We start from the raw sequence: 20,168 nt of genomic DNA on the forward strand, positions 1-20,168 counted from the left end.
AGAGAGCATTACCAAGCTTGGGAATCAGTATCCAACTGCAACCCAACCAGAGGCTGGAAGACCTGAAACTGCTGCACAGGTTTATCAGGTTTTTAACATTTAGAGACAGATGCCATAGAAGGAAAAATGTAAAGGTAATCAGGAAGTCTTAATCAACATTTAGCCATATCATCATTTGCAATCACTTCTAAAATCTGAATGAAGTAGCAAAAACATCATCATAGTCAACCAGGAATTTCACAACTTCTATGGCACAGCCATCATAATTTTACATGCATTCTTTTGATCTTCAGCCAAGGTTTAAAAAAAAAAACAAAAACCAAACCTGAACAAATAAAGCTAATGCAAATGTTTAAATTATACATTCTTTGTTCAATTTAAAGATTGTAGCAACTGTTCTTAAGATTATTTGAGGTATTTAAATTTTAACCAAACATCATGGAGTATCACTGTCTGCTTCCAGGTATCTACCATATGGAAATACTAGTTGTGCAACACTGTCAGAATAACTGGGCTATGTGTTGCTCGCTGTTTAGTTACTAACCTATCCTGAACCTTGTTTCTGTCCCTGAAAAAAGGCATAATGAATATAGATAGTTCATCTAAAACATATCTGGGTAGCACTATTATACACATTCTGCAAGACACAAATACATTTTCTCTCTCTCTACAACAACCTTCAAAGAAAGTGCAGTTGTTTTCTTCCACGACCTTGAGAGCTGCACGTCTCTTGGAACATACTATATCTCAGAGAAATAAAATTATTACAATTTAATTACAAATTATGCTTCTGAGACCCTTAACACCATGGTTCCCATCTCCCTGGCCATGAGAAGGGCTGCTTTTTTTTTTTTTTTCTTTTAAAAAAAATGTATCTGGTTTCTTAAACTTACATTAGGTTGCTATTTAATGTTTTACAAAAACTACAATCTTGTTTTTTAAACAAAACACGCACAGAGCAAAAATATTGTTCAGTCAGTGGGCTAGGCTTTATTACTGTTTGCTCTTAGTAACTTGTTTATAGGTTTCAACAGGAAAAGTAAACTTTGGAACAAACTGCAACACTTTTGCTGTTTCCATATAGCTTGAAACCTTCAAATGTCACACATTCCAACAAAGGGTTAATCCTATGAAAACAGTGACCTAATTAGCCGTATCCATTTTCCGTGCCCTATCTCCTGCTGGATCTTTTGCAGTCAGAAATGTACAATCTACTGTTTTCCCTGCAACAAAGGATGAAAACAATGACCCCAGGCAAAGGAACAACAGCTATGCTGCCTCTCTTACATGAATAAAACATTAGTCGTACAACCATCATCTATAAATCAGGTCTGAAACTAAATTTTCAGTACATTTAAAATTACACCAAAAAAAGAAAAAAAAAGTATAACCACTTGTATAGGCGTATTATGAAAACGGTACAAGCATTAGCGGCACGCGCCAGAAATACCACAAGGAAGCAGATTTCAGCTGTGGCCTACCGTTTACATGTCAGCATTTGATTAGACAAACACACAAGCAGCAGTTAACACTGAGTTTTGCGTTTTATTCAAAGCAATGTTAGAAGTGCCACTGAATCCCGCAAAAGCATCCAATACAACTTAAGGGCATATTTACACAGAAATCTGAGCACATGTTAGTATGCAAGTTGACAACCAAGGAGCAAAAGGATGATTTCCGTCTCCGAGGTCATTTGTTTTTTACGAAATGGAACTAGCGACAGACAATGCATTATTTTGTAGTCCTGGGCTTTGATTCACTGCACTGCAGTCACTTTAGACTGTTCCTCTCATTACACGGTATGTACAATTAATTACAGAAAAACAATGTGTGGCAAGGAGAAAAGCCTCCACCTTACTTAAGTGAAGAACTTGTGACCCCACCCAGCTAGGTTTTTATTTATGAAAAGTCTGTTTCCTGTTGACACAACAGGATTGCAAGTATTAAAAAAGCCCAAGAAACACACTCAAAGGCAAAGGAGCAGGCTTACAAATCGGAGAAAGAGTCACTAAATGACTGGCTTTTAGGATGATGTTTCATAGTTTCATAGTTTCAGGGTCGGAAGGGACCTAATAGATCTTCTAGCCCGACCCCCCGCCAGGGCGGGAGAACAACCCAAAAACACAAACAAAACCACTCACCCTAAAAACAAAAACGGGACTCAAATGAGTCCAGCCAGGTAAGTATCCAGCCTCTTCTTAAAGATCCCCAGGGTAGGGGCCAGCACCACCTCCCTTGGAAGTTGGTTCCAGCTCCTAGCCGCCCTAACTGTGAAGTAGTTTTTTCGGATGTCCAATCTGTACCTCCTCTCCATCAACTTGTGCCCATTACTCCTTGTTATGCCAGCGGGGGCTAGGGGAAACAGCGTCTCCCCCAAACCCTTCTGGTTCCCCCTAGTGAGTTTATAGACGGTCACCAGGTCCCCCCTCAGCCTTCTCTTGTGGAGGCTGAATAGGTTCAGGTCCCGCAGTCTCTCACTGTAGGGTCTGCCCTGTTGTCCCCGGATCATGCGGGTGGCCCTCCTCTGGACCCTCTCCATGTTGTCCACATCCCTCCTGAAATGGGGCGCACAGAACTGGACACAATACTCCAGCTGCGGCCTGACCAGCGTCGCATAGAGGGGGAGGATCACCTCCCTGGCTCTACTCGAGATGCACCTGTGGATGCACGACAAGGTCCGGTTAGCCCTGCCAACCATGACCTCGCATTGTCGGCCCATGTTCATCTTGGAGTCAATAATGACACCAAGATCCCTTTCCGCCTCCGTGCTCTCAAGTAGGGAGTTCCCCATCGTATAAGTGTGCTGCTGGTTCCTACTACCCAAGTGCAGCACCCTGCACTTGTCCGTATTGAAACGCATCCTGTTCCTGTCTGCCCACCCCTGTAACCTATCCAGATCCTTCTGCAATCTCTCTCTCCCTGCTAGCGTGCTCACCTCCCCCCAAATTTTGGTGTCATCAGCGAATTTAAACAGGTTGCTCTCCACCCCAACATCAAGATCGCTGATGAAGAAATTGAACAGCGCAGGGCACAGGACCGAGCCCTGGGGGACTCCACTACCCACCTCCCCCCAAGTCGAATATGATCCATCCACCACCACCCTCTGAGTGCGACCCTTCAGCCAATCTGCAATCCATCTGACTGTGTAGGCGTCTATGCCACAGTCGCCTAGTTTATTAATTAGGATGGGGTGAGAGACGGTGTCAAAGGCCTTGCTGAAGTCCAGAAAGACTACATCCACCGCGACACCTGCATCCATGTTATTCCACCTCAATTTCAATTTCAGCAAACAATTTAGCCCTTAAGAAAACGCTGCAGATGGGAAGGCATTTGAAATCTTCCCTGATACGATTTGTGAATTAAGTGGTGATTTGCTCAGGGTAATGTTAATAAATCTCAGGTATGACCTTACTTCCAAAAGTCTGCAAACTACCAACCAAACAACCAGCTACCAGTAACAATCAATGGGGGTAACCAGCTACAGAGAAGGAGATTTATTGAAACCTCTCAATAAGCCTTTGTCACAAGTTTTGCACAGCTACGCTGTACTGCAGCAGAGCAGATCAACTGGAGCTAATCATATTGGAACGTCTGTAGAAAGCTTGGACCTCTAGGTCTACGTCAGTGGTTCTCAACAAGAGTGGCACAGGATCCCCTCGGCAGTGCTGCAATGCAGGTGCTGGCATGGCCGCTGGGGGGGGGCCAAATAAAGCTGCCCCACGTGCAGAGCTCCTGTTACTAGACACCTGTGTCCTCCAAATGTGTCTTACCAAGTTCCTAGTTAACAGGGCATGGTGTATGGACAAACGATGGAACATGGTATATGGACAAACAGTAAGTGGGCACAATCTAGTAAAATGTAGTTAAAGCCTGTTCCCACAAGCTTGGTCCAAGCACAGCGTACAGGTCTACTCTATTATTAATGCAACTAAAATACCATGTAGGTATCTAACAAAACATTTCCTCTAGCCAAAGGAATGTGTTGCATTGCCCATTCTGTAGAAACACCTCACTAACACATAAACATTTTAAAACATGAAATCATTCCTATTTTAGGATTAATATAAGCATGAGTTGGCATTAAAATTAACAGCTCAGAAGCCACACCCAGGTCAGGTCTTCATTAGGGATGCCAAGATTCTTGCCTATGCCATCCCAACAGAGTTTGGACAATACAAGAACATTTTTAGAGTACCTCAAAGAATTAGTGCACAGTTCTTTGTTTTGAGAGCTCATTTGTACAGCTCCCAGTAAGTAGATTAGCTTCTCCTCTGGTTTCTGAGGTTCAGGGGGTGGAAGCATGCTAAAGCAGGACCTCTGTTGAATCAGATGGTTTGTACACTTCAGCCATGTCTGCTGGAAGCTTAGGAAAGTTGAGCAAACTGGTGTAAAGTCAACGCCCAAATTAAAGCATGTTTGTTTTCCAAGCAGATGCCCTATGTAGTGGCATTGCTAACAGCATCCATGTAGAAGTGTACCGTTCTTTAACTTGCAAACAATAAATTTACATCTCGAGCTGATTCACCTTAAGCTTTCCCAAGGCTTCCAAGGGTAGAGAAGCCCCATGAGATGTAAAAACCCTAATGAAGACACTGGAACCAATTTTTAAGTTACATCTTGTTCCTGTTTCTCTCCAAGGCAAGTCCACATAATTTGAGCTAAATCTGTCTTGAGTAGTCAGCATTTCTTAAATCCCAAGTCCTGGATCTTGGCTCATTTTATTTACTGTAGCAGAGAATCAGGCATGTTGTACAGTCTGTCCATCAGCAGATGGTCTGTTGCAAGACATCTGCAGAACAGTTGCATATCACCATGACTTTTGAGTGGCATATGCAATGAGTCCAATGCAGAGACTGGCAACATTTTATTGTGGAAAAGATCTTGCTGCAAGAAGCAGATCAAAAACAGAGACTGCATAATACACACATTATCATAACATGAATAATTTAGTGTATATCACTTATCAGTGCATCTTAACAGTATGACCCACTGCTTTTTGTACACTTAAATAGCCCTGGATGAATACTTCTGCAGATGCTAAGATGCTTACCTCCTACTTACCTTGCTTACCTTGGCTAGATGGTCACACCCAGAGAGTGGTTTTGCATGGGTTGTTTGACCTGAAGGGATGTGGGAAGTGGAGTCCCCTAGGGCTCAGTCCTGAGGCCTGTACTGTTCAACATCTTTATCAGCAATCTGGATGTGGGTGTGGAAAGCACGCTGTTCAAATTCACTGAGGACACCAAGTTGTGGGGCAAGGTGGGCACGCTGGAGGGGAGGGACAGAATCCAGCTACATCTAGACAGGTTACAGAGGTGGGCAGATGAGAATAGAATGGAGTTCAAGGCAGACAAGTGCAAGGTGCTGCATCTAGGGAGAAGAAACCAGCAAAACATCTATAGGCTGGGAACACCCTTCTTGTCAACACGGTGGCAGAAAGGGATCTTGGAGTCATTGTTGACTCCAGGATGAACGTGAGCCGCCAACGCGAGGAAGCAGTCAGTAAGGCTAACCGCACCTTGTCATGCATCTACAGATGCATTACAAGCAGGTCCAGAGAGGCAATCCTTCCCCTCTATGTGACACTGGGAGGGCCACAGTTGGAGTACTGCGTCCAGTTCTGGGCATCGCACTTCAAGAGGAATGTGGCTAACACTGAGAGGGTCCAGAGGAGAGCCACTCACATGGTCAAGGGGCAGTAGGGCAGGCCCTATGAAGAAAGGCTAAAGGTCCTGAACCCATTCAGCCTCCACAAGAGAAGGCTGAGAGGGGATCTGGTGGCGGTTTACAAACTCTCCAGGGGGGGACCAGCGGGAATTGGAGGAAGCTCTGTTCTCCTGGGCACCACCCGGGATTACTAGGAATAATGACCACAAATTGTTAGACAGAAGGTTCAGGCTGCACATCAGGAGACATTACTTTACAGTTAGGGCTGCCAGGCTCTGGAATGGGCTCCCAAGTGAGGTGGTGGTCTCTCCTACCTTGGGGGTCTTTAAGAGGAGGCTGGACAGATATCTGGCTGGGGCGATATGATCCTGGCACCTGTTCCTGCCTGGGGCAGGGGGTCGGACCTGATGATCTGTTTAGGTCCCTTCCGGCCCTAAGTACTATGATACTCTGATTTGATGCTAAGAACAAAAACTGCCAAGGTCATGTGGCAAAAAGATATTCAGTTGTTTTCTATTTGGTAACAGAAGTCCCAGATTCAGAGTTCTTACATAAGTGATTCAACGTAGGAGGCTATTATAATTATAACCAGTTCAGGTCACCAGTGCAAAACACTGACCTGGTTAAAGAGTAAGCACCAGCCAATATAATATTTGCTTCTCCCCTCAGATACCAGCAGTGTAACAACATGTGCTATATTGCCATGCAGAAAACAGGGTCATTTCCAGGTCACTCATTCCTTCTGCCATCATCAGCAGAGAGCTTTAGAGGTATCCTGCACCTACTGTGTTTCAATAACCTTTTCTCTGATAAAAGAACAAATCATGTTAATGAGTATAATTCATAGGTGCAAACCATAAGTGACTGTACAACTCAGAAGTATGTAGGCATATAGGAAAATAAAATCTTCAAGGACTTCAGTCAAGCATTGCCCACTTAAACTTCTCCTTCAAAAGGTCTTCTATACATCAGAGGGGCCTACTTCCAATTCATTTACTAAACAGAAGTTAAAGTCCATTTTGTAACAGTGAGTGTATGAATTACAGGTGATATACACTATTTTTTTAACCACACAATTCATAATATCCAGAACACCCATGTTTCAACTAAAAGTAGTTCAGGATTACGCAATGCTACTTATGTAGACTAACTGCAAGGTAATTTTCAGAGTGTAAGCATGCATTCCAATTATGTACCACACAAAACAGGGAAGAGGGAATTCCTTGGTCCAGAGAGGAAATTACTACACTTAAGAAGAGTGGAGGCACAGTTTCAAAACATATGCCCGTGCCACATGTAGTCTAGAACATTGGCGCATGGTTCTCACTGATGACATGACACACACAGCTGGCCAAAGTTTTTCATAAAATAGGACAGAGTAGACACGGGGAGAAAGGGAGAAGAGAAACATTCAAAAGGTTCAAAAAACTTTAGAAATTTGGGTGAGATGTATCAAACTAGCTGCAGCCAAGACCAGGGAAGAAACAGAAATATTTCCCTTAAATAACTTATTTCTAGCAAATGTATTTTCAGATAAACCCCTGAAAACATGTTTTATATCTTTTAAAGAAAAGCTTTTGGTTGACCAGAAACAAGAATTTTCCGGCTTTTCATTTTGCCTAAAGAACCAAAGTAACTGTTATTGGCTATACTTATAAGAGTTGTTAGAATACAATTTAGATAAGTAACAAAAGCTTATTGGAGGAGGGGGGGGGGGGGGGGGAGGGAATTAAGACAGCATCCAGAAGGAATAAAAAGAAGAAATAACAATTCAGCAAGTATTAAATAGAAATGTGTATAAGGAAGAGGTGTTTGAAATAGTCTACAAATACCCTGAATTTACAGTTTTTGCATGATGCTGCAGTATTAGAAGCCAAAGCTTTAACAGGTTTGAACAGAGTTCTTCATTAGCATGGACCACACTGATCTGTGGGACTTAATTACTAGTATTTTGTAAAAATTATATTGACATATTATACTAAGGTAAGACAACATACCCTTGATTCCGCATTCAAGCCACACATTGAAGTATGCAAAATCACTTGGAGAACAACTAAATATAGTTTAGCCCAATCATCTTTATTCAGGGTGTGAGCTATTAAAAGATGAATTCAAATACTTCTGTTGAGTCACATTGATGTCAGGCACCCAGGGTACTGGAAAAATTACTTGGGCACAAGACTTTGTGCCCAAGCACTGGAGAGTTAGCCAAGATGATGCAGCTTTGCTGTCCTTTCTCTCATAAGATTTCCTAAGAGGATCTGAGGTGAACACAGAAAGTGGGTTATTCAGATTTGCAGCCTATGTTCTAAATTGTTTAAGAGAAAATCTAAACATCTGCCTATGAGCCTCAAAATTTAGAATGGACAGGATGATCCTCCCAGCCTATTTATTTGTCCTCCCCCCCGCCCAATTATAATCACTTTTTAGTAAATATATACTAAAAGCAAAAGAATTGCTGTAAACAGTAGTGGAATCAGGAAAGAGGCCACATGGTTTAGATCTGGCCCAGTGACTGTTACATGGCAGTCTCATTAACTGCAATCCCATTTCGCTAACTAGAGAGCATGTTACAAAAATATACCCTTAAAATCACTGCACGTGCAGTGCATGTGACCATGCAGTTCAAATAAGTTACAATTATTCACAGTGCTTGATATCCTCCATTAACAATATTTTTAGAATGTTTGTTTTATTTTTGTAATGATTACAAAACTACACATGAAGCTGAATAGTGAACTGTCAAGCTTCTACCCCAACCTTATTTTCTCATGGATACACTTTGGTCAGAACCTGTTGATCTTGGTTATATGGAGACTAAATACTTCCATGCAAGCTGTAAGAGAACCTTTTGACCAAGTCTCATTTCTGGAACTGAAATGAAGGTAGCCTGATGTCTACTAACTCAAGAAAAATACAGAGTAAAGATAAAGAAACTATGCTATGGTACTACTATGTTCTCTCTCTAAATGCCAGAGAACACATGTTGCAAAATATTCTGTCTTGCTTAGAAATAATTACATCTAGACAAATAGAACTGAAAGATACAGCAGATTTCTCCTACTGCAAGATGTACAGAGTACGGGACCTTCTCAAAGACCGAGTCCTCTTTGATGGTAGCTATAACAAAATAAGTGCCCAAAGGAGGAAAAACTTCTAAATTCTATAACAGAGCAAACCTAATTAGGACCACAACCAATTAGAGACTATCCACTACCTTATTATGGGGCTATGAATAAAATAAAGCCACCCACATGAGGCTACAGGTCAATCCATGCAGTATTAATTCTGTTTCCTCTAAGAATTGTTCTAATAAGCTACACTCGTAAGTAGAAATAAGGGGTCTCTATTTAAGGCAGGGGCACTCATTCCATTTTAAATTCAAGACAAACCCACAGAATTTTGGCACTTGATTCCAGTGCCTTCCAGACCACAGACACTTGACCACATTTCTCAGGTCACTAATAGAAACACCAACATGGGAAGCAAATTTCAGCCAGCTGGCTTTGATCAGTGCTCCATTTTTATACTAAAAATGGGATCTATGTCAGAGATTGACCAAATAAACCTAAAAGAGTTGACATTGCTGGTAGCCTTGCAAAGACTTTTGAAAGGCAGATCTAAAAGTAAGATGAACATTTAACAACCTAGAGGTAGCCTGTGGAATACACTGACATTATAAAAGGGTGAGAGCTCTGCAAGATTCATAAAAAAAGGACCAGATATTGATAGACAAGAACATCTACTGCTATGCTGAGATTTGACATTTGAAAGAGACATAACCCCAAGGCTTTGAAGATTAATGTCACCTCACTTGAGTTAAGAAGAAAGTTCCCCGCTGGAAAAGTTATAGTGAAGTTGCTTGCAGCTTGTTCTGAAGCAGCAGTTACCAGCTATCACCAGACATGCTTGAAGAGCATATTTTTTGCTAGAACCCCTTCACTTATATGTTCTTGCGTTCTTCAAGGATTTTAAAATGCAAGAACTTGATATTTTGCTTTATGAACTGACAAAAGTTCTTCATGCTCTATCCAGCTCACCCAGAACTGCTCATTTCCACAGCTGCATGATTTGCAAGAAACCAGTCAAGTACTAAAAAGCAGATAGCTGATAGTTGTTAGCTTCCTTACTTCATTTTGTAACATCAACAATAGCTGTAGAATAAAGTTTGGCAAGAGAATAATTTTGGAATCCTGCTCCACTTAGCTATCCCCTCTTCAATCATTCTCTTTCAACTCCCTTAAGATTTTTGTAATTCTACATTCTTCTTTCACAGGCTTACAGGTAGCCCAAGATGTGCATCACTCCTCTCTGCTTGAGTGTAGGCCTTCCCTATTGTTGTTTTTTCCTTCCCTCTTACTCCCATAAATTGCTCCTTATTCTGCAATGCACATCTCACATGCATGCCCAAGAAACAGTAAAGAACCTAGCTTCATTTCCCATCATGTTCCTATAATTCTGCTTGCTTTCGACTAGTCTGTTGTTGCTGCACCATTATAAGCTACACCTGGGGCAGAAGTCGACTGCTGCGGAGCAAAACCACAAAAGCTCCAGCAGGGGTCAAGACTGTAAATAACAGACAGATGAGCTGCCAAAATAAAGTCACAATGGTAGCGTGGGGTATGAAATGCACAGCATCTTTTTCACTGCAAGAAAGCCAGAATCATTCATGCCCATAGCGACATCAATGGTGTAGGTTCCTATCTATCCTGAAAGAGATGCAGCAATATTCTCCATGGTAAAGTCTCCCAAACTGCAGCGGCTTGATCAATGCTGCTTTGCAGCATCTTGTTCATCACACAGTGCCATCTCTTTTCCTGGTTTTTATTTCAGAGAACCAAAACTCATGGAAGGTGGAAGTGAAAAGAAAAGCAGAAGTAGACTGTGCAATTAATTCTGTCTAGATATAGATGCCACAAGGATACTATGCAAGGCAAGCATGGGAGAGGTAAGCTGGAGTGACACCAGTCACTTTTTAAACTAAGGCTGCATGCACATTTACAGTTTGTGGCCCACTAGTGCGTAAAAGGTTTGTGCCCACTAGTGTGTAAAAATAAACTTTTTTTCAATGTTAGAGCAGGGCTGAAGTGTTGCTGTAGCCCTGATGGTCTAGGAAGCGTGCAAAATGCAAAGATTGTGTGCAATCTCTTTTACTGGACCACCTGCACAGCTAGGGGAGCTGCTGGATGAGCTTTCAGACCTCTTCAGGCTGCTGGATGAGCTTCCTCAGGTCACCATTGCTCAACTTGCTCAGCTATTATTTCCTTAAGTTTAGAAACAATAACTATTTAAAATAACTATTAAATAATGGCTCAGGAGCAACACATTATTTTTTGCTAACCGGATATCCAAGCTTTATGAAGGCAGCATGCAGTAAGTGGATGTGGTATCACACTAGGCTTCTCCTTAATTACGGGAAAGGAGAATATGGGGGACAAAGGGTAGAAAGATCTCCAAAACTAACCCGACTAACTTGCATCTCCAAAGGGGAGTGATCATGTAGATCACGGAAGTCTTCATAGTATGAAGCTTCCTCTCTTCCATACTTTGAGAAGCTAAAAAATTGTAAAAAATGCTGGCATTTAAAGTGTTGCTTGTATCTGGAGTGAACACACCTATTGAAACAGACACAGTACACACTTCTGAGCTATTGTTTAGGACTCCCTGCAAGCCTCTTACAGGCCTCACTGCATTAAATAACCTCAAAAACATGACCCGAGTGCACAAGTGAAAATCTAAATAAAAGTTAGACTTGTGAAAGATAGTTGTGCGGTCAGTTGTGTAGGCACATGCGCATTAAAAACACTGCTTTGAAGCCTGCTAACTTCGTTCCCCAAATCCCTACTGAAGTAGTAGTTACACGGCATCCTGTAAGGAAATGTGAAAAAGGAGGCAACTGAAACCTCCAAGTTCTCCTTAATTACAATGCCAGCAGATTTCTTGGTGATTTTATTCCATGTAACACAGCTTTTAGAAAAAGAACAACTTTTTTTTTTATTATTATTATTGCCCTGAATTTCTTTTGTAATCAACATATTGCATATTTTTATCTTTTTGTCAATATCTGTAGATGCAAGTTTATAGTTAGGAAAAAGGTACAACTATGGAACAAAATTGCATTTAATCCACTCCAAAGCTGTGATGAGCAGAACCAAATATATTCAGTTAACACTGGTACTGCAGATATGCTCAGAGCAATTTGAATTAAGAGCATAATTAATACAGAATGGGTAAGGTGCATTGATCTAAAATTTCATGCATTCTTTCTTCTTGATCTTTTATTCCATATAATTATTTGTGCAGCTTGAAAAAAAAGATAACTGATTCAATGCTCTTTAGAAAAAGAAGCCACACTAGTATCTTCTATCCACTAGACACCCAACAATAAGTGTCAGGAAATGTTTTCATTTAAGGCTTACAACAAACTACAACAAGCAAAAGAGAATATCTAAGATTTTTTTAAAATCTTTCAATGTTAACTTATTAATAGTCATGTCATTTTAAAATAGATTTTTATAAAAGAAAATGTGAACAAATGCACAAAATTAGAAGTTAAACCTGTAAGCTTCATAATGTCAGTCATAAATCTTTGGCAACAGGAGGTTACCTAGCAAAGGCATGTGAATAGCAGTCAGGCCTACATCATAACCACACCCTGAGAACAGCAGTAAGGAAACTGCTTTGATAGCTGGATATTCCACTAAGACTCTTGTAATAGACATTTCCCTATTGCATTAGTCAAAGGTCATCTTCTAGCCTGAAACTTCTACTTCCGATCTGCACATTCCTACATACTTTTAATGAGATCTTATGTACCTTGTCATACATATTTTTCTGAGGTAGGAAGCAGCGTGTTGCATCTGTTCGCCCAAAACACTGAAACCTAGATTACAGCAGCTGCCAGAAAAGCCATTTAGGACCAGGGGATATTGTATAAGGCACAGTATAAACACAGGGGGCACATCTACATGTTCATTAATGCGCTTTTGCTAATGTACATTAAATTTAGTACCTCCGTTGAGAGGTAATAGAAAAAAAGGTGCATTAGCCTATTTTAACATGCATCAGCAAAAGCGTATCTTTTTTGTGATGCTTTAAAGTGCATTAAAGCACACGTATGGAAGCAGGTCAGGGACACCAGCCTTCATAGATCGATTTCTTGTCACTTAGAGAATGAACATGTGGTTAGTATAATGTCAAAGTGTCACTCCATTTTACAATGAGAAGTGCAAGGCCACCTCACACACAGTCTTCAGCCAATATTTTTGGCTGACATTTTTTTCCATCATTCAGGAGTGGGCTCCTGAAGAGAAGGATGGACACAAGGCATAACGAGAGACTTAGTCCCAGCAAAAATATGAATCTGTAACACAAAGCAAGTGAACAGGAGTCCTATAAAAATATAGATACACCCTCCAGGAAGAGCACGCACCAACTGCTGAAACTTCCTTAGCCTGACGAAGGGTTTTTGAACCTGAAAGCTTGCTTAATAACTATTCTCCAACTATTTGGGTTGGTCTAATAAAAGATATCAAATTCACCCAAGGAACCTTGTCTGCCTAGATATACCTCAGAAGCTTATATTTCAGAAAAATGGACATTACCATTTTCATTCTTCAGGACATGGAAGTGATACTGAAATACTGCCTCAGTGCAGGCAGCAGAAGCTAGGTAAGACATCCCAAAACATCAGAAACCAAAAAAAGGCGGCATTTATTCCCAATAAAGTTTGCGGTTCGATTGCTAAAAGGCCTACGAGAAAAACTTAGCCTCTCTTTTCACCTTAATACGACGCCTACCAACAAGTCCAAACAGAGTAAGAAAAACATTCAGACCCCACTGAATAAAAGTTTCAGGAAAGAAAAGCAAACAAGTAAAAGAGAGAGGAAATCCACAGGCAAAGGAGCCCAAAAGCTTTGTGCAAACCGTATAGTTTTAAAAAGAAAAGGTGGTGGCGTCTCCACAGCCAGGCCAGGCTGGTCGCTGCCACACAGGGCCGGGACGTTTCTCTCAATATCATCATCACCCTCGTTTCCCTCCTGCCCGCATCGACGCCCCCCCAAAGGAGGAAAGTCGCTCCTTTCTCACCGGTCTCCTTCTTTAAGGGCGACTGACAGCTTTTCTTGGTGGCCCGCGGGCCCTCAGAAGGAACCAGGCCTGAATCCCCTCAAGCCCACCCCACCCCCCCAGGGTCCAGACGCGCGGCAAAGAGAGGGACGGACCGGCCCCCACCTGCCCACGGTCTGGTTGGCCAGCTGCTTCATGCGGTTGAACTGCTTCTTCATGATGGCGGCGGCGGCTCCTACCCCTGTCCCGCCGCGGGGAAACTGCTCCTGCTCGTGCCGCTGCCGGCCCCGCCACCCCTTAGCGCCGGAGCTCCCTCACACGCTTAGCCACACCCACAGGAAACCGGCGTTGCTACTTCCGGCCCCGCCTCCCCCACGGGGGGGGCGCAGAGTGAGTCGCTCTCTTGGGACGCAGGCAGCGACATCCGGGTGCTGGGAGTTGCCCGGCTGTTGTGCGGGGCGGAAGTGCCCTGATGCCCCGCACGTCGAGGACCCGGATGTGGAGGTGTCTGTGGGCACGTGATGTGGTGGGTGGAGGGGGAGACATGCCCTTGACCCTTGCCCTGCGCAGCGACTGGTTTGGGAACAGCCCAAGGATCCCAGTTTGCAGCTCAGCACCGCCTGGTCTCCTGACTACCAGCCAGCCCTGGGCAAGGAGGTCATTGTTTATATTCAGCCCTCGCAGCAAGCAAGTCAGTCCCTCGACACAGATTATATCAAGGCATGAAGTCCCTTGAAAGCAACATCTGCTCCGCGCTGGGCTCTGGGGAGACGAGGAAGACGGTTTGGGGGGAATATGACGTGTTTGTGACCATGTGTAACTTGCATCACCTAAGATGCAGCGCTCATGTGTCTCCCAACACTCCCAGCCCCAGTTTTGGATTCCAGGGGATGACACCAATTGGGCCATGTATTAATTGTTGGTGTTTTAATATGTATTCGGAGTGCCTGCTGCTCCGACAGGCTGGGCCGAACTGCAATTGATGACGTGCATACCTGGAGGAGGTCACACCGTCCCCAAGGGCTTATGGAGTCACCTGCGGTTACGTGGCAGAAATCCTTGTCTGCCACACAAGGTTCAGTTCCTGGGCACTCGTACAACCACAGCCGTGGAAGCACAAGGGGTAATTGTATAAATGGCCAAATGCACATCAGCGCTGAGAAAGTGGCAGCAGTGTGCTTTTGAACTAAAACACATGAAAGGTGTTTTAGTTCAAAAGCACGCCGCTGCCATTTTCTCAGCGCTGATGTGCATTTTGCCGTTAACACAAATGCACACAATGCAGCACCGGGCGCATCAGTTTGCGTGGTCCACAGACTTGTTTAACTGAGTCTGCTCCAAGCACTGGATTTCTAGCACATTGGAGCAGACAAGTGTATGTGTATAAATGACCCAAATGTCTGGACTCGGTCTGGCCTTTGGATTCTGTCTCAATGGTGTAAAGCAGGGTTGGGAGGTATGGGCAGCCTCCACTCCTCTGTACTCCTGCCTAGGCAGATGTGTCGAAGGTCTGGATGACCTCTTATGCACCCACCATGATCGATAGTTGCCAAATCAAAGGGCTTATAGCCTAGAAGACTCACGAGTTCCTGAAGAGGTACAGGACCAGGCTGGATATCTTTTATTAGACCAACTCAAATCGTTGGAAAAAATCTTTTTTTTCCAACGATTTGAGTTGGTCTAAAAAAGATTTTATCAGATTTTTATCAGATGTTATCAGATAAAAATCAGAAGTTATCAGATTTCCCCAAAGAACCTGGCCTGCCTATGAACAAAGGGGTCTCAGCATTCCCCACCCCCGCCTCTTTGCTGGTTGCTCTCAACCAGGTGCATCAGCCAAGCGGCCTGCGGGGATCAAAGACTACAACACCCAGAGCCCCCCGCGGCACGCTGACTTCCCTTGGGCAGGGCTTCCCGGGGTACCGCGTTCCTATTGGACGGCACGGAAGCTGACAGCACAGCTAGCCAATTGCCTGCTCAGGTTCCAGGGGTCGGCGCTGCGCGCCCCGGCCGCTGGCCAATGAGAGGCGCCGCGGCTGGGGTGGTGGACGGAAGCCGAGCCTGGCCGGCTGCGCTTAGCTCTATGTCCCCTCTCGGCTTGCCTCCCGCCGCCGCCTGCCATGGCCGCCCCCGGCCGCGACCCCTTTCACGCGGGCAGCGCGGACGAGGCGGACGAGGCGGTGCGCGGCACTTGCGAGGACGCCTCCGTCTGCAAGCGGTACCGGGGGCGGGGCGTCGTGCGTGTGCGTGTACATGTATGCGTGTGCACGCGGGAAGGGGGAGAGGTGCAGGGGCAATCCCCACGTGACACTGGAGACTGGTCAAGCGGGGAGCTGTGGTCTGACCCAGCTCTTGACCTTTCTCAGCAGTGAAAACAACAAGTGCGAGGTGAATTCTGCTCTCTCGAATGCGCAGCCCCCAAAACATTTAGAAAATGTAACGTTTATCTGCCCCTGGCTGCCTGTCGTGGCCGTCGACGGCCTTCCGAAACTCCGTAAGCGGCCCTGCGCCTGAAATAATTGCCCATCCCTGTTTTGGTGCATGTGCAAATAGTCCGCGGGCCCGGTTGGAGGATGATGTGCAATCCTGGGAATTTTAGATCTACAGCAAAGCTTCGTTGCTGATTGAGCCTTAAGGGGGCAGGTCTCGCTCCAGTCTCCCCCGAAGCCTTCCCAAAGCGGAGAGAAGCACAAGTTACTGTTTAACAGGGTGACCACCACCATTTCTACTTGGAATTATGTCATATAGTTGCAGGTATTCAGCGGTGTTTTAAGTTTCTCACCCAGGCGTACAGCAGTGAAAGAGTGGGCTGAGCACCCTTGATGATAATTTGTGTGTCTGGGTATAGTCTCATAAGTGTGATGTCTGTCTTTGGTAATCCTCTCTTCTCCCCGCCTTTTGTCAGGTTTGCTGTCAGTGTCGGCTACTGGAAGGACCCCTACATCCAGTATTTTGTGAGACAGGCAAAAGAAAGGAAAGCACCTGAAATCAATAGAGGCAAGTGAGCATGTGAATGTCTGTATATATCTTCATTCTCTGAACGTGGGGGTTTCTTGAAGATTTATTGCGTTATACTGGGTGTCATAGCGCACGTGTAGGAAGCGTGTAATGGGTTGATATGCGTAATCTAGTCTTGTGACGACCCACTGGACCGTCACTCATGAAACAACTGCTGAAACTTCCTTAGCCTGACAAGGGGTTTTTGAACCCGAAAGCTTGCTTAACAACTATTCTCCAGCTATTTGGGTTGGTCTAATAAAAGATATCAGATTCACCCAAGGAACCTTGTCTACTCTTGAAACATTGCATTTCAAACTAGGGTGCGTATGGGAACACTCTTGTCCTCTGTATTATAAACTCAGTGCAACAACTTGATTGAAAAATAACATGCTGCCCAAAGAAACCAAAACGTGGACATGACCCGTGGCCTGCAAGGACAAGGTAGTTAATTTTTTCAGGTAGAAACAGGCAGACATGACTTGAGCAGCAGCCAAAACTCATCTGCTAAGACAAAACGTGATGAGAACTTCATTACACTGAAATTTGCAGCTCTTAGGTGTCAACTTCCATTAATAATTGTACATCATTTTTTAGTCCTGCACACCTGGTAGGGAAATATGTTAGCCCTTCCAACCAGCTCCAGCTCAGCAGAACATTTGCAAGGGGAACTAAGAATACAAGGGCAGGTTGACCAGCCGGTAACATTCCTGGGTACAAATAGTTATAGTTAAGAAAACAACTGTATTTTCTTTTGCAGGGTACTACGCTCGTGTCCATGGGATCAGTCAGCTGCTCAAGGCTTTTTTAAAGAAGACAGAATGCAATTGCCAAGTCATAAACCTCGGTGCTGGTATGGACACCATGTTCTGGAGGCTGAAGGTGATGGTAGATCAGAATAATGACAGTAGTTAAATGAAGATTTTTGCAGACATTTGAAGTGCTGTCTTCTGACCTCCTTTCTTTTGGGGTGTTCAAACACTGCACGTTGCAGAGATAAAGAGGCTAGTGTGGATCCTGGAAGCTTCTTGCTGTGGTAGCACAGAGCGATGTGAGCTGACTTATCCTGCTGCCTGGGGAGCGCTTGCTTGTAGAATCTGGGCCAGCAAAGGTGTCTCCTACTAGTAACACACTGGGCCTTATAAACATCCCCTAAGAAACTATTCTGTTTTATTGCCCAGAAGTGCCATCTGGGAGCATGTGACGCATCTAATGTGACCTCTAGTGGTCATTCAGAAAAGTCCTAGATCTTTATTCCTTTTGGCTATCTCATCATCTATAACCGTGGAGCCACACCTTTCGGCAGGTGTACCGCAAATCAGCCCTGCCCCCTCAGCGAGTGCTTCTTTGATTCCCTTCTGCCTGATCTGCTGCTGTGCTTTCTGCTCCCTGCCCTATCTGTCACCATGCTGCCTGTCCCTTCTCTCATCTGCCATGTCCCCCACACAGAGGCTGCCTGTGCCACTTGTGGTAAATTGGCCACTGCAATTAAGTAACTCCAGCTTAATTGTGGTTCACCACTGCAATTAAGTAATCCCATTTGTGGTAAATTGACCACCGCAATTCAGTAACCCCAGTGCTCTTTCCTGCCTAGAGCAGGCGGTCAGACTTGATGATCTACAAGGTCCCTTGCGACCCTAGAAATCTATGAACTCTATAACCTCTCCTTTCTCTCTGCTTTTATTTTACCTACTGAGAGAGATTTGGTCCTCCCTGAATTGCATTCTGACACTTCAGGGAAAATGTGGGCACCTACTCCATAAATGGAAAATCAGAGAGAGTCTGGGTTGCGATTGTGGTGTAATTTTTCAGACGGTGCCCCACACTGTGAACGTTTGCCCAGTTAGATCATTTAATGGCAATCTAAAATCCATGCAGCTACCCCTGAGTTATCGCATTTAGATATTGATCTATGAATGTTGTAATCCTAAAATGTCATACAAAAGAGAGAGATTTGAAGGTCTTAAGGCAGAGCAAATAAAATGCTAAATATCACCTTCCCTAACTCTGCTTTGCTATTACTTAGGACATAGACTCATGAGCTGATGACTGCTGGTAAATGAGTGGGGATTCATAGTTTATCCGTTGTTGTTCTGCTCTAACGGCTCACTGATGTGCTGTCACCCTTTATCACAGAGCAGCTGACCTGAGGTGAAGCAGTAACTTGCAGTAACATGCTCGTGTGCCCCAGCCATTAGAATCTGTCCGGGCTAGATGCAGGTATTCTGATATTACTCTGTGTAAGCACAAACTCTAGTCTTTCCAGCTCTTGTAGGAACAAAGGCTGCTTAGCACTCCTCAGAATTAAGTCTAATGAATGTAAACTGATTGCTGGAAGACAGCCGGGACTGATTAGGCTTATTTAACAAGGCCCCAAATGATTATCAAGTGAATATGCTTTGTTTAAAAAAAAAAAATGTATGCAGTGCTGACTAGCTGCAACTCATGCTACAGCTTTGTTGGAACAACATTTTGCCAAAACTGTCTTAACAAAGAGCAAAGCCTTTAATTTTATCTTAGTTCCCTCCCTTTTCCCTTCTTCCTGTCCAATGGGCCCAGTGTAGGAGAAGGGTACTGGTAGTCTTCACTGACGGAGTAGTAGTTAACACAGCTCTGTTAATTTAGCATTTAGAAAGGTACAAGAGCTGGCAAGACACCTCTGTTCACAGCAGAACTGCAGCCAAGGCAAGGGAGCTGTGCAAACTTTCCCATGCTTTCTAGTCTGTGTGCCTCAGTTTGGATCTGGAGAGACTTCACGGTAACAGGGAGCGTAGACCTCTGAAGCTGCCAGTCTGTGTACGGGTTGTGGAGCCGTGGCTTTCTGAGTAGACACTCGTTGTCTAGGACTAAATCCAAGTCTCTGGGTTTTTGAGATACAACAGGTTTGGTGCACAGTGATTGTGTCTTGGAGCTGGGGGTGGGCAAGACGAGGACACTAATAGAAGATGATTGTATGAATCTCTATGCAACGCTCCTGTTTGCTTCCATAGACTATGTTGAGTGGCATATAGTTAAGGCCATAAAGAAAACTTACCTGTTGCTGCAGTGGGCTGTTGAATACTGTAGCCTGATAATGTATTGCAGAGCAGTTGCCAGTAGGTTGGTGATCAAGCCGTGGTTTGGATTGCCAGATTATTTGCCTGATAAATTTGTTTTCTTTTTCTTAGAGGTTATGTTAATGTTCTCTAATTTTTAGTTCATTTATTCAATTTCTGTACATTAAAGGACAGTGAACTGGAAAAAGCAATGTGACTTGGAACAAAACAATTCTGGGGAGAAATAAATTAAATTTTCCTTTGAAACATTCATATTTCCCAATGTTGTTCTTTTTTTATTCTAATTTCCAGGATGAAAATCTTCTTCCTAGAAAATATTTTGAAGTGGATTTCCCAACGATAGTTACAAGAAAAATATATAACATCAAGTAAGTGGGTTAG

At 43.8% G+C, this 20,168-nt stretch overlaps 2 protein-coding genes across 11 annotated transcripts in view; one reads left to right on the plus strand and one right to left on the minus strand.

The window, feature by feature from the left end:
- The window catches only part of ARHGAP17 (Rho GTPase activating protein 17), a 61,455-nt gene extending 47,348 nt beyond the window's left edge, over window positions 1–14,107 (minus strand). For 5 of the 9 annotated variants that reach the window (XM_006027127.3, XM_025208226.1, XM_006027126.3 and 2 more), the window contains exon 1: window positions 13,900–14,106. In XM_006027127.3, coding sequence (XP_006027189.1) covers window positions 13,900–13,952 — 53 coding nt within the window. In that variant the 5' untranslated portion in view covers window positions 13,953–14,106. Of the gene's footprint in view, window positions 1–13,889 lie in introns of all 9 variants that reach the window. The other 4 variants (XR_003094903.1, XM_006027123.2, XM_014521568.2 and 1 more) reach the window with 4 other exon arrangements.
- A 1,648-nt stretch (window positions 14,108–15,755) lies between these two features.
- The window catches only part of LOC102368372 (leucine carboxyl methyltransferase 1), a 29,698-nt gene continuing 25,285 nt past the window's right edge, over window positions 15,756–20,168 (plus strand). The window contains exons 1-4 of one of the 2 annotated variants that reach the window (XM_025208280.1): window positions 15,756–15,952; window positions 16,640–16,731; window positions 17,492–17,613; window positions 20,079–20,155. In XM_025208280.1, coding sequence (XP_025064065.1) covers window positions 15,855–15,952; window positions 16,640–16,731; window positions 17,492–17,613; window positions 20,079–20,155 — 389 coding nt within the window. In that variant the 5' untranslated portion in view covers window positions 15,756–15,854. Of the gene's footprint in view, window positions 15,953–16,269; window positions 16,489–16,639; window positions 16,732–17,491; window positions 17,614–20,078; window positions 20,156–20,168 lie in introns of those variants that run through there. The other variant, XM_025208279.1, reaches the window with a different exon arrangement.

This window comes from Alligator sinensis, unplaced genomic scaffold, assembly GCF_000455745.1.
Source record: "Alligator sinensis unplaced genomic scaffold, ASM45574v1 scaffold1164_1, whole genome shotgun sequence".
NCBI lineage: Eukaryota > Metazoa > Chordata > Crocodylia > Alligatoridae > Alligator > Alligator sinensis.